This window comes from Oryctolagus cuniculus, chromosome 11, assembly GCF_964237555.1.
Source record: "Oryctolagus cuniculus chromosome 11, mOryCun1.1, whole genome shotgun sequence".
Taxonomy (NCBI): domain Eukaryota; kingdom Metazoa; phylum Chordata; class Mammalia; order Lagomorpha; family Leporidae; genus Oryctolagus; species Oryctolagus cuniculus.
In genome coordinates, this window is record NC_091442.1 from 10,585,596 (window position 1) to 10,602,619 (window position 17,024).

At 58.2% G+C, this 17,024-nt stretch overlaps 1 protein-coding gene across 5 annotated transcripts in view; it reads left to right on the plus strand.

Moving 5' to 3' along the window:
- Window positions 1-15,808, plus strand: part of UBE2V1 (ubiquitin conjugating enzyme E2 V1) — a 28,169-nt gene extending 12,361 nt beyond the window's left edge. For 2 of the 5 annotated variants that reach the window (XM_070051696.1, XM_070051697.1), the window contains exons 2-4: window positions 1,754-1,902; window positions 12,584-12,709; window positions 14,194-15,808. In XM_070051696.1, the coding sequence (XP_069907797.1) occupies window positions 1,754-1,902; window positions 12,584-12,709; window positions 14,194-14,340 (422 nt within the window). In that variant the 3' untranslated portion in view covers window positions 14,341-15,808. Of the gene's footprint in view, window positions 1-1,753; window positions 1,999-2,070; window positions 2,089-2,566; window positions 2,807-12,583; window positions 12,710-14,193 lie in introns of those variants that run through there. The other 3 variants (XM_070051695.1, XM_070051699.1, XM_070051698.1) reach the window with 3 other exon arrangements.
- The last annotated feature ends 1,216 nt before the right edge of the window (window positions 15,809-17,024 follow it).

The following is a 17,024-nucleotide window of genomic DNA, read 5'->3' on the forward strand; positions in this document are numbered from 1 at the left end:
GATATCAGGGGTTGGAGGGATTTATCTGTCTGAGCAGAGGAGCCACTGGACACCTGGTCTCCTACTCACCGAGTTCTTTCTCCTCCCTGTTGTTTTAAGTTAGACATTCAATTTGCAAAGCCATGTCACTCTTCTTTCTCATCACTTTTCAGAAAATAAAGTTGGTTTCATAAGATATTTATCAGCCGGCGCCGCGGCTCAATAGGCTAATCCTCCGCCTTGCGGCGCTGGCACCCCAGGTTCTAGTCCCGGTCGGGGCGCCTGTTCTGTTCCGGTTGCTCCTCTTCCAGTCCAGCTCTCTGCTGTGGCCCAGGAAGGCAGTGGAGGATGGCCCAAGTGCTTGGGCCCTGCACCCATATGGGAGACCAGGAGAAGCACCTGGCTCCTGGCTTCAGATCGGCGCGGTGCGCCGGCCGCAGCACACCAGAAGCAGCGGCCATAATGGAAAAAGGAAGACCTTTCTCTCTGTCTCTCTCTCTCACTATTCACTCTGCCTGTCAAAAAAAAAAAATATATATATATATTTATTTATTTGAAAGAGTTACAAAGAGAGGTAGAGCCAGAGAGAGAAGTCTTCTATCCGGTGGTTCACTCCCCAAATGGCCTCAGTGGCCAGAGCTTCGCTGATCTGAAGCCAGGAGCTTTTTCCGGGTCTCCTACACGGGTGCAGGGGCCCAAGGACTTGGCCCATCTTCCACTGCTTTCCCAGGCCATAGCAGAGAGCTGGATGGGAAGTGGAGCTGTCGGGACTCAAACCAGCACCCACATGGGATGCTGGCACCGCAGGCAGCGCTGTACCTGCTATGCCACAGCACCGGCCCCCACTCTATTTTCTAAAACTTTGCAGTGAGCTTGTGATATGTAGGTGTTAGGATTTACTAATTAGATCTGGTTCTTAGATGATTAGACACTCAACATCTCAGCCTCAGGGCTGTTTGCTGAAGTTCGCAAGAGGTATAGTCATACTGGAAACAGATACTCCAGCCTGATTTGTTTTCATTTTTTAAGGATTTATTTATTTATTTGAAAGGCAGAGTGACACTAAGAGGGGGAGAGGCAGAAAGACCGCTTCTATCTGCTGATCCACTCACCAAATGGCTGCAGCGGCTGGAGCTGGGCCGATCAGGAGCTTCTCCCAGGTCTCCCACGCGGGTGCAGGGCCCCAAGGTCATGGCCCATCTTCCACTGCTTTCCCAGCCACAGCAGAGAGCTGGACCAGGAGTGGAGCAGCCGGGACTCGAAGCATTGCCCATATGGGATGTGGCATTGCAGGTGGCGGCTTTACCTGCTGCGCCACAGCGCCGGCCCCAGACACCGTTTTTGTTTGCCATCCCGTGGTGGCTCCGCCTCCTCCTCCTTGTGTTGTTTCATGAGCATCCCTGAGCCCCAGAGAGGTGCAGTAGCAACAGGAGAAACAGCCTCTTCTCGAGGCATGTATGTGAGCGCGTGGTGGTGGCGGTCTCCTTTCACGCCAGTGGGCCCACGTTAACCAGCGTGGAGACTTGTGAACCTGGTGTCGGAGGGCGGGGGGTGACGTTCTGAGTCTGGCTGTCTAACCCGGTCACTCGGTGTGTCAGAGCTGGGTGCCTTCCCTCCGTCGGTGTTGGTCGGTGCCCCTGGCAAGTGCGGTTTGAGGTGTCTCAGCTGTCAGTGAGGTTTGCATGCTCAGGTGGTGCTAACGAGCAGCGAGCGCTAGACTTAACAAGCTCCCCTGCAGTTGCTAGTATCTTGAATTTCTTTCCATTTATTTTAGGAGTAAAAGTCCCTCGCAATTTCCGACTGTTGGAAGAACTCGAAGAAGGCCAGAAGGGAGTAGGAGATGGCACAGTTAGCTGGGGTCTAGAAGATGACGAAGACATGACGCTTACGAGATGGACAGGGATGATAATTGGGCCTCCAAGAGTAAGCGTCGAGCTGCCGCTATCAATGTCAATGTCTTACATTCACTGCGCCTCCTTGTAAAACCATTAGCTTTCTCGTGGACAGAGCTCACCAATGGTATATTTTCTGAAATGTGGCTGTTCTTTTCTGACCAGTTTCAGTTTGTGTGTTTGAACCTCCTCTGGTGCTGTTTAATCCCTCTGAATGGTAAGCAGAAACCCGTTTGAGACTCAGCAGTGTGGATTGACGGGACGCCGTGGACGTGCAGATGTCGTGTAGAACACACTCCGAGCTCGTCAGGTCCCCGGGCTGAAGCCCCTCCAGGCGCGGCTGAGGAAGCCCCCGCAGCTCCCAGGCCTGCTCGGCCCCGTGTGCCCGTGCACCGGCCGTGCAGCGCCAGTCTGTTCCAGGCACTGCTGCGCCCGTGCACAGAAGAGCCGCACAGCGGGACGGGCAGGGGCCTCTTCTAGAGCTGGGGGTCTGGGAGTCCCTGCTCTCCTCCACGCCAGCCCCCCTTGTTTTGAGGGCAGAGTCAGCCCTCAGGAAATGGTAGGCTCACAGGAGCAGGGGTGCGTTGGGTTTGTTTTAGAGATGAGACACAGCTCAGGCGCGATAGCACCTGCACGGTCACTGGGCTGCCGCCGCGGGTCAGCCTGTCTGGCCCCAGCCTGCCTCTTCCCCACAGGCCCACCGTCCCCTCTGGGTCGTGTGTGGAGTCTGTTTGCTGCCGCTCTGGCGTTCCCCGGGTGTGCAGGGGTCGGATGAAGACCTCCATGCTGGTGATAGCCACTTCCCACGAGCAGGGGGTCTCGGCGTGCCCGTGCCAGAGGATGCCAGCGCTCTGCGCCCGCGCCGGGGCCGTAGAGGAGCAGGAAGCCGGAGCTCTGGCGCCAGCCTCGCCAGCCGGCCACACTCGGGCAGACAGGTGCCTTTGCTCTCTAGTCTTCTGGGACCTTAGAGTGCTGTGGACTGTTGCAAAATAAGCGTTCAGCCTACTGTTACTCATTTCCTTATCCTCTTCTCCTGTGACCCCAGAAGTATTTCCTACGTCTTACATAGCAGGGGTCGCCAGCCTGGAAGTCCTGTTTCCCCCTGGAGATCCGTCTCCTGCGCTCTGTGCTGATGGCTTCATCCCAAGAATGGTTTTGGTTTCTTGTTCTTTCTTTCTTTCTTTCTTACTTGAAAGGCAGCGTGAGAGATCCCTTCATCCACCTGTTCACTCCCCGAATGCCCGCAGGAGCCTGGCTGAAGCTGGGGCCAGGAACTCCCCTCCTGGTCTCCCACGTGGGTGGCAGGGACTCAGATACTTGAGCCATCAGCCATTGCATCGCGGGCACAGGAGTGGGAGCTGGCGTGGCCGGGTGCCTTGAGAGTGGGCCTGGTCCCCTCCTCCTGACTCGGCAGGTTTGTTCATCCGCGAGTTCTGACAAGTTCACGAATGAACTGGTGCACGGCGCTGTGAATAGCATGCCAACGCCGCTGTGCTGTGCACTTAAAAACCCCACAGAACAGCAAGCAGGGCGTGCGCGATTCCACCTGAAGCGGCCTGTGTTACCACGGATTTCAGTTTCCCTCCCTCCCGACGGGGCTGAGTTTCAGTAAGTAGCCGTGCTGACTTGCAGTCACGCATACTGTGAATTCGTCCTCCCGAGCGGTGCAGCTCCGTGGTTTGACCCTGTTCGAGGCTGGACACCAGACACTGGTTGTGAACATTTTCATCACCTGCAAGCAGTCCCAGCCCTGTCGGCGGTCACTCCCGTCCCTCTGGCCACCCTCTGCCTCCTGCCCTTGACGGTCAGTCACCAGTCCAGCTCCTGGCTCAGGGAGTTTGCTTCTGGACATTGCATGTGATGGGGCTGTGCGGTGTCTAGTCTTAAAGTACTTGCTCTTTCGTCCCGAGGTCCCTGTGCTTGAGCCGAGGTCCCCAGGGTTTACCTCTGCTGACAGCGTCTGTGAGCGTGTCATTGAGTTACGGCGCAGTGCTCATCGGTGGACGGTGCCGTATTTCGTCCCTCGTTAGCTGGCGGCATCTGAATGGTGCTGCCTTTTGGCCGTCGTGGAGAGACTGCTCAGATGGCCGTCTGGAGGCTTCTGTGTAGACACACACTGCAGTTGTCCTGGGCAGTGCGTGCCCAGGAGTGAGGTGTGGGGCCGCAGGGTCCCTCTGCGAACGTTGAGGGCCTGGCAAATGTTTCCAGAGCAGCTGCAGGTTTCCATCCCCGCCGGCAGCGTGGGCGGCTCTCGGCCTGCCCTCTGTTGTCTCTACCCCCAGTCTGAGTACCTGGCTCCCCAAGGTTAGGAACAGCCGCAGGGGAGCCGTGTCGGGTCCTGAGTTGACCATGGTCAGTGGTCAGCTTGACGACCTTTTCACTTTATGATGGTGCAGAAACACACCCATTAACCCATTAAGCCCTTCTGTTTCTCTCGGCACAGTACTCACTGAAATTACCTAAGACGTTCAACACTCAGCTTTTTATTTATTTATTTATTTATTTATTTATTTTCTGAAAGAGAGGTAGAAAGAGAGGTCTTCCATCCACTGGTTCACTCCCCACATGGCTGCAACGGCCGGAGCTGTGCAGATCCGAAGCCAGGAGCTTCTTCTGGGTCTTCCACGTGGGTGCAGGGGCCCAAGGACTATGGGCCATCTTCCACGACTTTCCCAGGCCACAGCAGAGAGCTGGATCAGAAGTGGAGCAGACAGGACTCGAACCGGCGCCCATATGGATGCCAGCGCTTCAGGCCAGGGCGTTAACCCACTGCGCCACAGCGCTGGCCCCTCAACACTCAGCTATTAAAGAGGCTTTGTGTAGAGCAGTGTGAGTGTTCTGAGCACGTCTAGGCCGTGATGCTCACCGGTTAGGGTGTGACATGTGCTTTGGCTTGGGGCACTCGGCTCTTCAGGTTTTTCAGGACGGAACCCCATCGCAGGTTGAGGAGCATCTACCTGCTCCCGGAGCTTCCTGTGACCGATCTGTTTCATGAGTAGCAGAGAAGATACCTGTGGGGTGGGTGTGGGGACGCAGTAGGTCATGACTGACATCGGAGTACAAGTTCAAGTCCTGCCTCCTCCACTTCCAATTCCATTCCAAATTCCTAACACACCCGGGAAAGCAGCGGAAGTGCCTGGGCCCCTGCCACTCACAGGGGAGAGCCAGATGGCGCTCCAAGCTCCTGGCATCAGCCTGGCCCGCCCTGGCCGTGGCAGGCTTTTGGAGCGTGAACCAGCAGGTGAAAGATCCGTCTCTGTCTGTTAAGTATGCCGTGCACTGGACTATGAGCAGAATAAAGGATCTAAACAGAGCACTCAGTGATCTCCCCGTTGTACGTTTGTTACTGTTTTACTAAAAAAAAAAAAGTCTTCATCAGAATGTAAAAGGCAGTGCTTTAGGGCCTGGCTTTCAGATCCGCTAGGAAAGTTTTTCTTGTGCATTGCTCAGAGCGGTGTGCGAGAATTCCTTCCTGGGCTGGGTGGTGCTGTGGTGCAGCAGGCTGTCTCGGCCTGCGGTGCCTGCGCCCCGCGTGAGCACAGGGTCACGGCGGGCTGCTCCACTTCGAATCCAGCTCCCTGCCAAGGCGCCTGGGGAGACAGCAGAAGGGGCCTAAGTAATTGGGTCTCTCCCAGCCCTGGCCATTGCAGGCATTTGGGGAGTGAACCAACAGATGGAAATCAATCTCTCTCTCTCTCTCTCTCTTTCTCCCCCACCTCTCTCCATTTCCCTCTTTCTAACTCTGCCTTTCAAATAAATAAAACGAATCTTTAAAAAAAAAATTTACTTCCTGCAGCATTATTCAGTGGTAGTGAAATATTAGAAGTAACTTCAGTGTCTTTAATAGACTGTGTAATGTAACGCTTAGCTGTTGAGGAGAGGGGCCCAGACTTGGGTACAGAAAAGCTCAGTTACAGAGCAGTACACAGGGAGTGCTCCCACCTGGGGGCCAGGGAAGTGGGAGAGGGCACGGGGATGTGTGTGACAGGTGTCAGTGTCCTGAGGCTGGGGCCAGGGTGGGACGGAAACTTGGTTTCATTGTATGCCCTTGTGGAGCTGTGGGCGTGTAGTAGTCCTGTCTCAGTGTTAACTGTTTGGATGTCCTCTCTCCCGTGTGTGTGTGTAGAAAAGCGAGTCCTCCAAGCCTAAAAGCAGAGCTTCCTGGGCAAGTCCTCCATGGCTAATTCTGACCTCCAGCGTGGAGTATTCCCCGACGGCATAGGTGCTCGCTGGGGTCGGGCTGTGGGGCAGGGTTTCTGAGCCTCTGTGGGTGACAGGTCGGGCCGGACCACAGGTGTTTAACATTCTGGCCTCACTCAGGTGTATGCCCGCAACTTGTCCTTTCGCAGCAGTGGCCACCAGACCTGCACAGTGCGTAATCCCCCCTCCCCCCAACAGGGGGCAGACATCGCCCTTGTTAAGGCACTGCCAGGCTTCTGGGTGCTCCACAGCGTGTGTGTGCACGTGCTTATCCAGAGTGCCGTGGCTGTGCTTAAGAGGAAAACCCAGTCCCAGGAGCGTGGAGGAAAAGGAAAGTCGATGCCTCCCCCAGTTCGTTTGCTCTGCACTGAATGAAAGCCGCTGAGTTGATGTGTAGTGTTTCTGCCCACTTCCACTGTGGGCACACAACCATAAGTACACGTTCTTTCCAGGATAAAGTGAGAGCGGGCGTTGGGGTCCTCCTCGGATGCCTGTGTGCCTTTCACACGCCCTGGGGCAGGTGCTGGCCCTGGAGTTTGCCCTCGGGCTGCAGCCTGGGTTGAGCCTCTGTTGCAGGCATGGGGGAGTGAACCAGCAGATGCAAGATCAGTATCTACTCCCCCCCCCCCCCAGTAAATTTTAGAAAAAGACAAGACACACGAGACCTTACGTGTTGTGTTTTTGCAGTTTGCTCTCGTCATGTGACGGGTGACGGGTGTCGCACGTCTCTCTGGATCAGTCCACACTGATGCGTCTTTAGGAAACCCTCCCTTGGGTGACTGATCCACGAATGTATTCTTGTAAAAATGCCCAGCAGTGCCGATGCGTAGAGGGAGAAGTCGGTCACTCCCCCGCACGGCGTCAGCTGTCTCGTTCTCCCAGTTTTAGTGAGGCGTAGCTGGTGGAAGGGGTGCAATGTGGTGATGTGGGCACACTTAGGACCACACATGGACGCCTCCACCACACACGGCTGCTGCTGTGAGTGTGAGCACAGAGCCACTCCTGGGCAGCTCCAAGCGGTCAGGTCTGTTAATGTAGTCACCGCACACGAGGCCCCAGAGGTAGATGTGGCTTTGCTTTTCATATTTACTTGAAAGGCAGAGTGACGGAGATCCTTCATCCGCTGGTTCACCCCTCAAATGGCCACAACAGCCGTAGTCGGGCCAGGCCAGAGCCAGGAACTCCATCAGGGTCTCCACGTGCGTGGCTGGGGGCCATGCTTGGGCCGTCTTCTGCTGCCGTTCCAGGCTCTTAGCGGGGAGTTGGATCAGCAGCAGAGAGCCAGGATGCAGCTGGCCCCTCGCTGATCTCCCGTCTGCAAGTGCGCCTTTGCTCTGCCCGTTGCCTCCACTCCCACCCCTGACGTCACCCTGTAGTGTGTGTTTCTGTGAGGTCTGCCTGGGTTCCATGTGTGTCTCTCTGTTGGGTCTGGCCTGTTTCACACCTGACGTCCTCTAGGTTTATCCATGTTGTCACAAATAGCAGGGTTTCTTTCTGGTTCCTGGTTCCGGTGGAGTGGCGTTCCAGCCCGCACACAGACCATGTTTTCTTTGTCCGTTCATCCGCTGTGGACACACGGGTGGTTTCCTATCCTGGTGAGCCTGGGAGTGCAGGTAGCTCTCCCACAAGATTCTGGCTGCATCTCCCTCGCAGGGATTGCCCGCACTGGGCACTTCAACAGTGATGACTTGGTACAGGAAGTTGATCCAATAGGTGTCGGACTGGGAGAGTGAGAGGCTCAGGCATACCGTGGGAACCAAAAGCACTCGCTGCGCTGGGCGGCCTGTCAGAACCAAGCACGTGGAGGAGAGGCACCCTCTGCTGCTGCCGGCGCCTGGTGGGGGCCCCTGGCTGGCTGGGGGTCTGGAAGACAGGAGCCCAGACCAGCTCTTTCTGCCAGCGCCGTTCCTGTAGCGAGGAGGAAGGAGCGCGAGGCCCATTGTTTAGTCTCAGGTCAGGCGGTTACTTTACGGCTTAGTCTTCAGGTTGTAGGACGTGTGGGTGGCGTGAGGACTGAATCAGAGACGCGAATGTTGCCTGTGGCTCCCCTGGAGGACACGGCAGTGGTGGGGAGACAGCGACGCGGGGCCAGGGATAATTACGTCCCCGGATGTGCCGCGGGCGCGTGCAGAGGCCGTCTGCTCACTAGGACGCAGGCTCCGCTTCTCATTGTCAGCTGGCTTCCTGGTGAGGCCCCAGCAGTCGGAGACAGGTGCCCGAGAGGCAGGTGGGCGGGGCTGGCACCGTCCCAGTGGCCCACTGTTTGCACATTCTCTTACCGAGCCTCAGCCTGGCATTGCCGACGGGCTCTGCCCCCAGCCTTGTCCAGTCTCCTGTCGTTCCCCGATCCCTCAGCCCCAGGAGGGCCCCAGGGCAGCCAGGCACCTCGGAGGTCCCATTCAACCCTTGGGATCCCCGCTTCCGGCTCCAGCCCCGCCAAACCCCAGCTCAGCCTTGCAGCCCCAGCTTAGGGTTAGCACCTGCTTCCTGCCGGTGCCTTGCTCGGCGCTGTCTGCTTAGCTGCCCTTCTGCCTGCTGCAGCCTGACGGGCACCTGTTTCCCCAGCTCCCTGGGCTGAGGCTGTGGTCCTGGGTTAGGATGCTGGCTCCCGGCACTGCTGTGGTGGGCGGCGGCGCCTGGCGCACCATCCCAGGCTGCTGAGCTGATGGGCAGCTGCACACGGCCCTGCCGCTCGAGGGACCACTTGTCCTGCTGTGGCAAGTGCCTGCATTTATGCACGCGACTGCGCGGGGTTCGGGTTGAGTAGCCGTGGACAGGTCGACCTGATAAACTTGGGAATTCAGATGCTGTGATTTTCTTTGCAAGTTTTGTAGCCAGCATGCTGTTCCCTTTTCACGTCCCACAGATTTTGAAGTTTGATTTGCTAACCCTCTCAGGCCCACAGAAAGGTCACAGGCAGTTCCCATGCGTCCCTCCAGCGCTGGAGTCGCTGAGCACGCTGGGGTTCCGCCGTCTGTTTCCTGTCTGGAACCCCAGCCTCGTGAGCCGCGTCACGCTGGTCCTCACGGCCGGGGCAGTGCTCCGGCTCCCCGCTGCTGGCGCTGCCCTTGCTGCTGCCTGGGCAGGTGTCCCTCCGCGTGTCTCGCACGCCTGATGTACCTCCTCGCACCCAGGAGCGTGTGCGCACACCGTCTCCTGAGCTGCTTTGCGTGTGCTGTGGAGGTGGTGTGTCGGAACGTCCTGCAGCTCCTGTCGGACTAGCGCGTGCTCCGTGCAGTGGGCCGGTGTGTCTGGGCCTCCCTGTGGAGCGGCTGCCGGGTGTCCGGTTCCAGAGCTGTGCAGGTGGACGTGGAGGTTGTCAGCGCTCCGCGTGCGAGTCCCTTGGTGGGAAATCCCCAGAATGCACGTGCCCACGTCCGGCCCCGCCAGCCCCTCAGGAAGCGCCACAGCCTCCACGGGGAGTGGTGCTCGTGGGGACAGGATGGAACGTTCCAGCAGTTCTTCCTGCACGGAAACCTCTGTAGCGGAACCCCGGAGCACGCATGGGCAAAGCAAGGGCAGGAAGTGCTGCGTGGGCCGGGGCAGGCCCCTCGGGCTCCGTGAGCTCGGGAGGTTTCTGCTGCGTCCAGGGACGGCGCACGTTACACATCAGTGGTGACACTGCCAGGTTTCTCTCTAAGAAATTGGCTGTAGCATGGATGTTTTAAATTTTCACTTCAAAGTAATGTTGAGATACAATCTTTTTATTAAAGATTTATTTATTTACTTGAAAGAGTTACACAGAGAAGGAGAGACAGAGAATCTTCCATCTGATGGTTCACTCTCCAGTTGGCTGCAACAGCCAGAGCTGGGCCAATCCGGAGCCAGGAGCTTCTTCCGGGTCTTTCCACGTGCGTGCAGGGGCCGGAGTAATTGGGCCATCTTCCACTGCTTTCCCAGGCCACAGCAGAGAGCTGGATCAGAAGTGGAGCAGCCAGGACTCGAACTAGCACCCACATGGGATCTCGGCACTGCAGGCAGTGGCTTTATCCGCTACACCACGGCTCTGGCCCTGAGATATAATTTTTTTTTTTTTTTTTTTGACAGGCAGAGTGGATAGAGACAGAAAGGTCTTCCTTTTTGCCGTTGGTTCACCCTCCAATGGCCGCCATGGCTGGCACGCTGTGGCCGGTGCACCGCACTGATCCGAAGGCAGGAGCCAGGCGCTTCTCCTGGTCTCCCATGCGGGTGCAGGGCCCAAGCACTTGGGCCATCCTCCACTGCCTTCCCAGGCCACAGCAGAGAGCTGGCCTGGAAGTGGAACAACCGGGACAGAATCCGGCGCCCCGACCGGGACTAGAACCCGGTGTGCCAGCGCCACAGGTGGAGGATTAGCCTAGTGAGCTGCAGCACCGGCTGAGATATAATCTTTTAATGTTCCAAATCCTCCTTAGGCAGTTGAATGCTGTCATCAACACATAGAGTGCCCCGTGACCTTGTCTCAGTACTGCTGAAGCCACAGAACCTGCGTCAGGGCCTTCAGAAGTGTGTTACGGAAGATGCTGGAGGCTGTGGTGGCACGTGGGCTAAGCTACTGCCTGTGACAGTGGCATCCCATGTCCGAGTGCTGGTCTGTGTCCTGGCGGCTCCGGTTCGGATCTGGCTCCCTGCTGATGCACCTGGGAAAGCAGCGGAGGACGGCCCAAGTATTGAGCCTCTGTCAACCATGAGGGAGACCCGGATGCAGCTCCAGGCTTTTGCCTGGCCCTGTCCTGGCTGCTGTGGCCTTCTGGAGAGAACCAGCAGATGCAAGATCTCTTTCCCTCCTGCCCCCACTCCCAGGTCACTCTGCCTTTCAGACTGTCAGACTTTGTGATTTTGGTAATTTCTATAAGCCCAGGAGGGCTTCCAAAATGACCCTTTTTTAAAAAAATAGAAATTCTCTCACGTGGCAGAGAGTGTGGAGCATGAATAAATTTGGGCTCCCGGGGCCAGCGCCGTGGCTCATTTGGTTAATCCTCCGCCTGCGGCACCAGCATCCCATATGGGCGCCAGGTTCTAGTCCCGGCTGCTCCTCTTCCAGTCCAGCTCTCTGCTGTGGCCAGGGAGTGCAGTGGAGGATGGCCCAAGTGCTTGGGCCCTGCACCCCATGGGAGACCAGGAGAAGCACCTGGCTCCTGGCTTCGGATCGGCACAGCTCTGGCCATAGCGGCCATTTGGGGAGTGAACCAACAGAAGGAAGACCATTCTTTCTCACTGTCTGTAACTCTGTCAAATAAATAAAATCTTTAAAAATTTTTGGGGTCCCTTCTGTCAGCAGATGTGAGTGTGCAGTGTGCCGATGCTGCCCCTCCCGCGTGGGCTGTGGACGTGGGGACTCTGGATCTCGGAGGAGCGGCTCTGTCGGTGCTGTCCAGGCTCCATGTTAAGTGCCTGACGGGGCCTGAGCGCCAGAGCCAGGAGGACATGGGGGGCCGGGCCCAAGGCAGCCAGCAAGTGGTAGGTGGAAGAGGAATGAGGAGGCGAAGGGGCAGGTGAGGCCAGAGTGCTCCGGGCCAGAGGCTTCCTTCCTCCCGCGAAGGCGCGGAGCGAGGATCCAGCCAGGCTGTAGGTGGAGGACAGTGGACGGAAGTGGGGCACTTGGAGGCGGACGCGCCAGGACCTGGTAGTGGAGACGCCCGGCTGCCTGGGTGGGTGGCGGCGCAGGGTGTGGAATCCTGACCTAGGTCTGGTTTCGCTCTGGTTTGGGATCTTTACGAATGAGAAATTTTCCTGTGGGTATGTTAACTGCCTTGTGAACCTTAAGGTTGATGCCCACGTGGTGTTGGGACAGGCCACTGTGCAGTGTGGCCGAGGCCTTAGAGCTTGTCCTCTGTGGTCGTTCCCCAGTGTGACCACTAGATGTCGCCGAGCACATGGTAATCGACCCAGTGCTGTGCAGGCTGAGAGGGACTCAGCAAGGTGGCCCCAGCCCTGCAGGGGGCGCTGTCGCCTTCGGTGTGCTCTTCAGACCCAGGAGTGTGACTGCATAGAGGAGAGCAGCTTAGGGACCCGGTGTGTTGGCACCTGGTTTTCAAGGTGTCTGGCAGTTGGGGGTGGGTGCTGTGGGGTCTGGGCTTTTGGGTGCATCGCAGCAAAGGCACACTGGCTCGAGGGCCTGTCCTCTCCTGTGCGGGGCTGCAGCCCGCAGCCCCCACCTCACCCACTGAGAGCGCGTGGGCTCTCAGGTCATCACAACAGTAAGACAACCATGAAGAAGCGCAGGGAGGCCTGGGGCGGGCAGCTTTGTGCCTGCACCCCCAGCCCAAGCTTAATTCTGAAGCGCTCGGAAGCAGTGGCCTGTGGGCACTTCGCACACAGTGCGGCAGGTGCCTCCCGCAGACGGCCCTCTGCGTGGGCTTGGCCGAGCTAAACCGCACCGAGGCCGGCTCACGTGTTCTGACTTATCCCCAAGGCCAAGAGTGCGTGTAAGCTGGGGCCCGAGGCAGGTGTTGGCTGGGCGGGAAGTGCGGGCTCACGGGTCTGGGTTCTTTGTTCTCAGTCACCTGACCTCTCTCTACCTTTCTTTCCAGACAATTTACGAAAACAGAATATACAGCCTTAAAATAGAGTGTGGACCCAAATACCCAGAAGCGCCCCCCTTTGTACGATTCGTAACAAAAATTAATATGAACGGAGTTAATAGTTCTAACGGAGTGGTAAGTCCTCCTGCCTCCCCAGCCAGCCCTTGTTCCTGGGGGCGAGAATCGCTTTCTGCTCACCGTCGGGCACCCCATGGGCTCGCGGCCTCCTGCTCCTGGGTCGTGTGGTGCAGGCCGGAGGGGGGGCTGTCCCCCACTCCATTTAGGTGTCACTCACCGGGGCTCTGTGCCCGCCCCTCCAACACGAGCTCATTGTGTCCTCTGACCGGGAGCTGGAGACTGCAGGGCCACGCCCCCCGCCTGGGCCACGCCCCCCGCCTGGGCCACACCTCCCGCCTGGGCCACGCCGCCGGCAGGAAGTTTAGTTTTTCCTCTATGGCCTTGCCTTGTAAACTTGCCTTTCACAGGTTGAGTTCCTACTGGAAAGTCTCAAGCCTTGTGGACGCCAGCGTGACACTCGGGAGGTGTCCGGTGTCTGCGTGGGCTTCCTGTGTCCCGCGTCACAGTGCCTGGCTTCCAGTCCCGCCTCTGCTTCTGACCAGCTTCCGCCTGGCCCAGCCCTGGTCGTGAAGGCGTTTGAGGAAAGAACTAGCAAATAGGGGATCCCCCGCTCTCTCTGCCTTCAGATAAGAAAGTGTCCGTGTCGGGGCAGGTCAGATTAGGGAGACTCAAGCATTTGTCAAGTTGCTACCAGGGCTCTAAAGTCCAGCCGCTTCTGAAATCACAATGCTCTCGTTCCAAGCCTTTGGATTAGGAATGCTCGGTCTATACTGCATTTTTCAAAAGAATTCCTACTTACTTATTGGAAAGAGAACGATTTTCCATCTGCTGGTTCATTCCCCAGATGACCACGGCGGCCAGGGCTGGTCCAGGCCAAAGCCAGAAGCCCGGAGCTCTGTCGCTCTCCCCCGTGAGTGGCAGAGGCCGGAGGACGCGGGCCCTCGTCTGCTGTCTCCCAGGTGCATTAATGGAGCTGGATCAGAAGCCGAGCGCTGGGACCTGAAGTGGCGCCCGTGTGGGATGCCGGCCGCCTGGGCGTAGGTGGGGAAGCAGTGACGGCGGCAGGGTCTGTCGCGGCCTCAGCGCCAGTGGGGCCTTCCCGAGAGGCCGGCACGTGTCGCAGGCGTGTCTGTGTGCTCGTGTCACTTCTGTCCCGCACGTCGCTGTCTGCGGCGCTCAGGAGACTGGACTGAGAGAGGAGAGGGCCTCGGTGCCCTGGCTCAGCACTTGACGTTGCACCCGAGCCGGCTCTCAGCCCGGCACTGCACTAGCCTGAGAGGCTTCGGCTCTGGGGCAGAAGCCGGCCCCAGCCGTGCTCACCAGCGCGCTCCTCACTGCCCTGCACAGCCAGGTGCAGCACGGGAGGACGCCCCGGACGGCCCGCGTGGGCCTGGGATGGCCTCCCGAGCCTCAGCAGCCCTGTTCCTCCTGACAGCTCGGCGTGGAGGGAGGGGCGCTGGGTGGGGTTTCTGCGTGGCCCTGTGGGCCCCGTGTCCTCCCCGGCGCGGGGGCCTGACCGTGGGCTGTCTGCCTCTCCGCAGGTGGACCCGAGAGCCATCTCCGTGTTAGCGAAGTGGCAGAACTCGTACAGCATCCGAGTGGTGCTGCAGGAGCTGCGGCGCCTGCTGATGGCCAAGGAGAACATGAAGCTGCCTCAGCCGCCCGAGGGCCAGTGCTACAGCAACTGAGCGCCGGCCCGGCCCGCCCGGCCCGGCCCGGCCGCGCCCTCCGCAGTAGGGATCTGCTAGGTTCGTCCTGTAGGCCTCAGAGTACTGGAAAGGAAGCTCCCTGCAAAGGCGATCTATCTAAAGACACTGTCAGTGATACTAATTTTTTGTCCATTTGAGATATGAGTTGTGCTATGACATCATCCTGTCGAGTGTAACCACTGTCCACGTAGCTGAGCTTCGGGATCAAGAACGCGTATTTCAGTTGACGCCCATCGTCGCGGTGGGACACGGCTACTCCACTGTGAAGACACATCACACGGCACCTTGCTGCTGACGGCCTGGCCTGGGCCTCCGTTCCCCCCGCCCCGCGCCCCCTCCACGGCGGCCCTCCGGCGTGGGCTGGCTCCTGAGAGTGGAGGTGACGGTTTCGGGGGGACTACTGTTGGGTATGGGGGTGCCTTGCACCCTGGTTTCTTTTTCTTTTTTCTTTTTTTTTTTTTTTGAGTCTTAAATGATGTTCTTTCCAAGCCATTGTCCCCTCCCGTCCCACTCCCGCCCTGGGCCGAAGCATAGATTGTAACACACACACACACACACCCCCGCTCCCCTCGGAAATTGGCCTTCGGGGAGGAATTCAGGGCTTTCCCGGGATCTTTCTCCCCCACTCTTTGTTGAGGGGCGCTGCTCTCCCTTCCTCACGGCCCCGGGGCCCTGCCACCCCCACACTTCCCGTGCCCGTCCGCACGTTGGCCAGACGCCGTCAGGGAAGGCTGGAGGGCCTCTGACGTCCCTCGTCGAGCTGGGACCCAGCCCGGGAGATGAAGGCCAGGCCGCAGCCCTGCCGCCCGCTGCCCTCGTCAGCCGCTCAGGCGGCCTCGCGGCTCAGGTTCTGACGGGGGACAAGAAGGGCGGCGGGTGCCCGCCCAGACCTGCCGGCTCCCCAAGTCCTTGGTGGTTAAGCCTGGGGAAAGGCCACTCGGGGACACGCAGCCCGCAGGAGCCCTCCGAATCGCTCTCCCTGTCATTGCTTTGGCTTTCCACTTGGAAGACGTTTGAAACAGGGTCCCGCTCGCTCAGCCCTGCAGCGCGTCAGGTCTAGTGTGGAATCCGACAAAGAACCTTCGATCCGGGCACTTGGTGCTGGCGCTGCCGCCCCCTCGGTCGTCCGCAGGGAGTGAGGGCTCGGCACGCGGCCGTGTCCCACTTGCAGTCGGGACCACTAGATGCTGACCTGGGGACGCGCCGACGTGACGAAGTCGCCGTGTCCCAAGGTTTTTTTTTTTAATTAGTATTTGTGTAAAAAAACGACCTGTGAAGCAGCAGCTGGGAGTCTGAGACGCGGTTGTTCCCATTCCGCTTTTCCGGGAACCTTAGCTCGAGGAGGCGACGCCGGGCGGGAAGTCTAACAGCAGTGTTCCATCCGCAGCCTTTCCATTGTCAGACCATTGCCTGATTTTAATATAATAAAGTGTGCGTTAATATTTAACAGGCTCTGCTCTCTTGCTCTCGGCTTAGTGACTTGGGGGCAGAATCCGTGTTTCCGGTGCTTCGGGGCACAGACCGAAGCCCTACAGCCAGTACTGTCTTCTAGAAAGATCTAAATTAGTCAATAGTTCGGCTTCACGGGCCCAGAGACGTCGGCACCGTGGAACAAGAGGAGGGCTCGTGCTCTTTTCTGTTGGTGAGATTTTGACTGATTTCTGTCCTCTGGTCTTCCCGCCTGTAGTGGAGGTTTCTCCCAGGGGATGTTTGGGTCAAGTTCTCGGTCTCCAGGTGTTGTGGATGTCGCTCTGCGTTTGTGAGCCATTCACAAACAGTTGACTAGGTCTGGCCAGGGGGCCGTGCCTGCCAGCCCCTGTCCCAAAATAGTTTGCTCAAGATTTATTTTGTTTATTTACAAGGAAGAGTTAGAGACAGAGAGAGGTCTTCTATCCACTGTTCACTCCCCAAATGGCTGCAGTGGCCAGGACTGGGCCGGGCTGAAGCCAGGAGCTTCCTCCGTGTCTCCCATGCGGGTGCAGGGGCCCGAGCACTTGGGCCACCCTCCACTGCCCTCCTAGGCGCAAGAGCAGGGAGCTGGGACTCAAACTGGTGCCATGAGATGCCGGCTTTGTAGGCGACAGCTTAACTCACGCTGCCACAACGCGGCCCCAAGGTCATAGTTTTAAGAAAGGATTTTTGGGGCTGGCGCTGCGGCATAGCAGGTAAAGCTGCTGCCTGAAGCACTGGCATCCTATGTGGGTGCTGGTTCGAGTCCCAGCTGCTCCTCTTCCGATCCAGCTCTCTGCTGTGACCTGGGAAGGCAGTGGAGGATGGCTCAAGTCCTTGGGCCCCTGCACCCACATGGGAGACCCAGAGGAAGCTCCTGGCTCCTGGCTTCGGGTCGGTGCAGCTCCACTTGTTACAGCGGTCATCTGGGGAGTGAACCAATGGATGGAAGACCTCTCTCTCTCTCTCTCTCTCTCTCTCTGCCTCTCCTATTTCTGTGTAATTCTGACTTTAAAATAAATAAATAAATCTTTTTTTTTTTTTTTTTTGATAGGCAGAGTGGACAGTGAGAGAGAGAGACAGGTCTTCCCTTGCCGTTGGTTCACCCTCCAATGGCCGCCGCTGCAGCCGGCGCAGCGCGCTGATCCGATGGCAGGAGCCAGGAGCCAGGTGCTTTTTCCTGGTCTCCCATGGGGTGCAGGGCCCAAGCACCT